At 38.9% G+C, this 6,329-nt stretch overlaps 1 protein-coding gene across 1 annotated transcript; it reads left to right on the top strand.

The window, feature by feature from the left end:
• Positions 1-3,940: 3,940 nt before the first annotated feature.
• LOC145095942 (uncharacterized) lies at positions 3,941-4,827 on the top strand. Its single transcript, XM_079033747.1, has 2 exons — positions 3,941-4,499; positions 4,595-4,827. The coding sequence occupies exons 1-2, from the start codon at positions 3,941-3,943 to the stop codon at positions 4,825-4,827; spliced, it is 792 nt and encodes a 263-aa protein (XP_078889873.1).
• The last annotated feature ends 1,502 nt before the right edge of the window (positions 4,828-6,329 follow it).

Below are 6,329 nucleotides of genomic sequence, written 5' to 3'. Positions count from 1 at the left end.
TACTTTTACATACAATTAGTAAATATAATACTAATTAAACACGTATACGCATCCTAAAGTGCGGAAAACACTTTGGTTAAGTGCTTGGAGTGTCCCGGGTAACATTTAAAGGTGTGTATGGCTTAGATAGGGAGTTTACTCTTCAAGAGTAAACTCTTTATAGAGTTCATGGCCCTGGGACTAACTCCCCATGAGTTTATGGCCGTAAACTCATGGTGAGGGTGTTCTAGGATGCCAAAATGTCTCATATCACTTGTAGATTTATGCTAGGTCCAAATATAAGGCACATGAGTGGATTTAAGGCATCTAAATGGACCAAATAGGAGTTTACGGCCCTAAACAAGGAGTTTACGACCGTAAGCTCCTATGTGCATATTCTTTTGGTGTTTTAAGGGCTTAAATAATAGAGAATAAAATCCTAAGCATTTTTCCAAGTCAAATGGGGAGTTTAGGGCATCATTTGGGCACTTTTTAGGAGTTTACGGCCCATGGACCTTTCCTAGGGGGGTGTACGGCCGTAAACTCCTATTTCCTTGGATTTATTGAAGTTTAAAGCCTTTACTTCAATGGGTTTTCTTGTAGACATTTTTCCAAGGCCATAGGAGTTGTTTGAGAGCATTTCTAACACTTGAAATTGAGTTTACTCTCCATGAAGAGGATTTTATGGCCCAAGCATGTTCATGGGTAGTAAACTTAAGTTTACCCCCCAAAATTTAAGTTCAATGTGTTCTAAGTCCGTTTCCATAAGCCATTTAGCCATATCTAAGCCTTAGGGGTAGTTTAGAGGGGTTTTGGGGCTTAAAAACCCCATATAATGGTGTTCACGGTCCAAGAGTGTTCTTGGGCCGTAAACACACAATCTTGCCCCTATTTTATGTCTTAAACTCGAATTTGCATGCTAAGTAAGCTATACAACAAGTTAGGGTAGATTGCTTACTCGTTTGGGGCTCGAAACGGACGATTTTGGCTCGAAAACAAGTCGTAGAGAGAGAGAGAGTGTAGAAAGAGAGTGAAAAAGTCTCTAATGGACTCCACTCACCCTTATATAGGGGTTTGAGTTGGGGCTCAGTGGAAATCTACCTGATACTGCCGCTAAACGGGGCTTTTGGTCGCACCCGATTTAGTGGTCGTATTTTGACTTGGTTGAAACTGAACATTTTTAAGGGCATTTTGTGGGTGTTTCTAATTTGTTTCAACCCTTACCAAGTCATTATAAAAGTCCCACATTAATTAACCTCTTCCAAAAGGTTAACAGACAGTTTAATAAAATGAGGCTTATTAACGGAAGGAGGGGTTAAATATGACGGAATAAATTTCGGGTTGTCACAAAACGACCCATGAAGTGATTCTTGACACACATCATATCCAATAGTTGTTCTCTAATAAGTACATATGAATTTGGATGTAACGCTTTGCTATTTGACCACTTGAATCAATCAATCTGATTCATATTAGTCTTAATTCATAGTTGCTCCCACAAGAATGACTAACTATGGATAATTTTGAATAATGACATTATTCAAGGATCAAATAACATGCTAAATAAAACACTACCATATTTAACACAAAAGTGATATCTCATATATCAAAAGAGATTACATATCATTGTAATGTAGTTCTGAATATCCATATATTAGTAAAGTACATATTTAAATCAAATCACTAGCTAATCGAAGACCGATTCCTTTTGCGTGGCCCTCAAACTTGTTTTGAGAAAGAGGCTTCGTGAATGGATCCACTATATTATCATCCGTATGAACCTTCTCAATGTGTATACTTCCTAATTCTAATTCTTGATGAATGAAATTGAATTTCCGTTGAATGTGACTAGTATTGTTGGTAACCATTGAGTCTTTTGCGATACCGATAACACCAGTGTTGTCACAAGGCATGTCAATGACGTTTTTGATGCTTGGAACAACATTCAGATCACCTATGAATTTTGTCATCCAATCAACTTCTTGAGTTTCCTCAGATGCAACTATATACTCAAATTATGTTGTAGAAAGTGAGACCACTTCTTGCTTTGAACTTTTCTAGGCAATCGTTCCTCCATTAAGTGTAAACATGTATCCTGACTGTGATCATGAGTTATGCCGATCAGTGTTCAAGCTAGCATGAGTGTAACATCTTACAATAAGCTCTTCATCAACTTCTCCAAAAACTTGAAACATGTATTTAGTCCTTCTTAAGTACTTAAATATGTTCCTTACATCCATATAATGTTTTTTTGCCTAGATTATCTTGATATCTACTAGTTAAACAGATATCATAGGCAACATTTGACCTTGTACATGTCATATCATACATATTTGAACCTAGTACTGAAGCATACGATATGCGACTCATTCTTTTGATCTCATCATCAGTACTATGGCAGTCTACACTAGAAAGAATGGTGTCATACAGTATGGGTACAATTCCTCAGTTTGAGTTATCCATGGAAATACATTTGAAGACTTTTCCAACACTCAAACCAATGTTTCTTTTGGATTCATCTTTATAGATCCTAATACCGAGTATCTATACAGTATATGTTAGGGCCAGGATCCTCAAAGCATTCAGGATCCTCAAACCTCATCAGATATTCAGGATCCTTAACTATCCCAAGATCCCGATTACTACCGTTATTATTATTATTATTATTATTATTATTATTATTATTATTATTATTATTATTATTATTATTATTTATAACGATTATATTTCGTTCATAATTAACACGTTTGCATAAATAGTCAAGAGAAGATTTATTCTCAACAAAGTTTCGTTTCAACTATGCTAAAGATCTGGAATACCAAGTCAACCAACGTTCATAAAGTTGGTCATAGAGGATCCCAGGAATATCAGACATTTTTAGCTAGTTTAGACTATAAATTGACACTTGTATCTCGCACACGACACACACTATTGACTTCTAGCTTACCCTACAATTTTTTTTACTTACTCTTACTAGAATATTCTCTATAATGATCATTTTACATTAATAAAATCATCAAGGTAGGTGATCGTTGTAACCTCCCAAGGTTTTGTGTTGGAGATCCTAGCAAGGATCAAGAGCTTTCTTTGTAAACCATTGTGTTATTCTCTTTATCTTTTTCTACTGCACAACTCGAACATCACAACCTCTCATTCAATTTGGTTGATTGATACTGGTGTAACTTTTGACCAAAACAATTTGTCCCCCACCGTGGGGTTGTAGTGTTCAAAATCCTCGAAAGATCATATCTACATAAATGATCCTTTCTTCATCCTCCGCTCCTTCCATTCCAATCAAAAACCTACCACCTCCTCCAACCCCCCTGGTCAGAGGAAAATGCCTGATACTTCCAGGAAAAACACCCCTCCGATCACTAACCAAGGAAGTTTGGGATCTTTAGGACTCCAAGATTCGATTGCCTCGGTCACTACTATAGAACTCTTTGCTATGATGAGAAAAATAACGCAACAGGTGACCCCAACAACAAGAGGAGAATAAAACATTGCACAGATAAGGAAAAAGGATGAAGGAGGAATTTCTGAAATCCTAGGAAACAATGCCCACAGTTGTACAACCAAGGATCGCGAACTTCGATAATGCAGGATCCTCAGGAAATCACCAGAGGAACACACTTCCTGCCACTATGGCGTCACCCTAGGGGACAACTATGGACAATCGAGCATCTATGATCAATGATCTCAATGAGCCTTTCAATACTCCAAGAAACCTTGATTCTAGTAACTTCTTAAACAACAAGACTATAATACTAACTCTACTAATGTTGATGCAGGAATAAATCCAAACATGGCTAGGGAACTTCAGTAGTTGAGACAAATGATCTCAAGCGTACCTGGGGTGGTCCAACCAATGCCAGAAGCATCTCCGACAAGTCACAGGATCTCGAGATTTTCTCCCGTGATAGCTGATACCGAAGTTCCTAAGCACTTTCAAATGCCTAACATGAAGCCTTACAATGGAACTACAGATCTTGAAAAATACGTAGCACAATACCAAGAAAGGATGGAGATCATTCCCATCCTAGTGCACCTGAAGGAAGCTTGCCTATGTAAAGGCTTCGGTTCAACCCTTATGGGATCAGCTCTCAAATGGCTGCTTAATGTTCCTCTATATTCTATTACTTCATTTGCACACTTAGTCAATATTTTCAACAACCAGTTTTCTTTTAGAAGAATCTTCGAGAAGATCACTAGTGATCTCTACCGGGTGGTTCAGGATCCCAAGGAACGACTTAGAGATTTTGTTTACAGGTTTGGTAGGGAAGCTCTAAGTATCCCTAAAATCAAGATGACAACTGCTGTAGAGGCCTTCAACATAGGTCTAAGGAAGGATTCACCCTTCTATGAAGATCTTGTGATGACCCCATTAAAGAGATTGGACGAAGTTAGGTGCCGAGCATTGAGATTCATAAGGCTTGAAGAGGATAAAGAAATCCAGAAGAGGTGCAACTGTTCCAGCCGAAGCCTTGGAAGGCCAAATCCCCGGCCCCAAGATCCTACAAGTAGAAGCCCTATTTGAAACCGGATCATCACAGGGTTAATGCGAGAAGAGGAACTTCCTAAGATCACTAACTATTGTTTTCTGCGGATGTTTTAGGTATAATCCATGCTATGCAGGATCTCAGAGACAAAGCAAGATGGCCGAAGAAGGATAACAAGTCCACCAGTTGGAAAGACAAATCCAAATGGCATGCTTACCATGAAGACTTCGATCACAAGACGGAGGATTTTAATGCCCTAAGAAAGGAGATCATCTACCTCCTTAACAAGGGGCACCGCAAAGAGATCCTCGGGAGAAAAAGAGAAAAAATCCGAGAAGAACAACCATAATGGTCACATGATCCCGGAGAAACCAGGATCTCCACCCCCAAACGTCAAGATAATTAACGTTATCTCAAGCGGATCATACATTTGTGGTACTTCTTACTCTCAGGCTAAAAGACACGCCAAGGTCTCTAAAACAGAAAGGGAGGATAGGCCACTGAAGAAGATTGTGATTAGCAATGATAAAGAAATCACATTTGATGAGACGGACATGGAAGGGATCCAGGATCTTCACCATGACGGACTCGTGATAACATTGTACATGGCCAACCACTTCGTCAGAAGGATCCTTGTTGACGGAGGATCCTCGGTCAACATCATACTCCTAGACGCGCTAAAAAGGATGAACATCCCGGAATCGGAGATAATCAAAAGATCCTCGGTCCTTATAGGATTTAGCTCGGAAACGAAACACACTAATAGGGAGATAAAGCTACCAATATACATAGGGGGTAAACTCTATACAATTTTTTTTGCGTTATTGACACTTTATCTTCTTATAATGTGATACTAGGTAGACCATGGATCTACGAGATGAAAGCAGTTCCATCAACATATCATCAATGCGTAAAGATGCCTACTCCATGGGGAACAGTGAAAATCATGGGAGATCAACAAGAATCGAAGGAATGTTATAAAACCTTTATGAAGTCTATGACCAAACCCCATCAAGCATAACAATTAAGGCAGGGGGCACAACATGTTCTAGAAACGAAGGAGCAAGATGTGAAGGAAGTGCCCCTGAGCATCGAGGATCCTGAAGCCAGCGTCCTCATAGGATCCTCAATAACTGATCAAATCGAGCAAGATCTATTAAACTTTCTTCGAACAAGAAGCAAGACATTCACATGGATACACAAAGATATGACAGGTATAGACAAGAGTATTATCACTCAAAAACTTAGTACTGATCCGTCTTTTAGACCAATACACCAAAGGAGAAAGAAGTTTGCACCTGAAAGGAATCAAATCATCCAAGAAGAAGTAGAAAAGCTCCTTAAGACAAGGATGATTAAGGAAGTGAAGTTACCAAGATGGCTAGCTAACGTGGTTGTCGTACAGAAGAAAAATGGCAAATGGCGAGTATGTGTGGACTACACGGATCTTAACAAAGCTTTTCCTAAGGATCCTTTCCCTCTACCACACATTGACTCTATGATAGATGCAATAGCTAGCCACAAACTCCTAACCTCCACGGATGCTTTAGCAGGATTCCAATGAATCCAGATGGAACCATCCGATCAAGAAAATACAACGTTTATAACAGCAACATGTATATATTGTTACACTGCAATGCCTTTTGGTCTTCAAAAATGCAGGTGCAACATATCAAAGATTGGTGAATCAGATGTTTAAAGACAAGCTGGGGGACACCATGGAGGTCTATATTGATAACATGGTGAAGTCGTTGAAAGTTGAAGATCATATCAGGGATCTAAAAGAAGCCTTCGACATCCTAGACGAATACAATATGAAGTTGAATCCACTCAAATGCTACCTTGGCCTGA

The sequence above is a fragment of the Lactuca serriola genome, chromosome 3 (assembly GCF_051521515.1).
Source record: "Lactuca serriola cultivar US96UC23 chromosome 3, Lser_US96UC23_V15, whole genome shotgun sequence".
In the NCBI taxonomy this organism is placed as follows: domain Eukaryota; kingdom Viridiplantae; phylum Streptophyta; class Magnoliopsida; order Asterales; family Asteraceae; genus Lactuca; species Lactuca serriola.
This window is presented reverse-complemented; position numbering and strand designations above follow the sequence as displayed.

Excerpts from the sequence above, each read along its gene's own strand:
- LOC145095942 (XM_079033747.1), top strand. The coding sequence starts at position 3,941 with ATGAAGCCTTACAATGGAACTACAGATCTTGAAAAATACGTAGCACAA. Across the intron at positions 4,500-4,594 it reads CCGGCCCCAAGATCCTACAA|GTATAATCCATGCTATGCAG; the intron begins GTAGAAGCCCTA and ends CGGATGTTTTAG.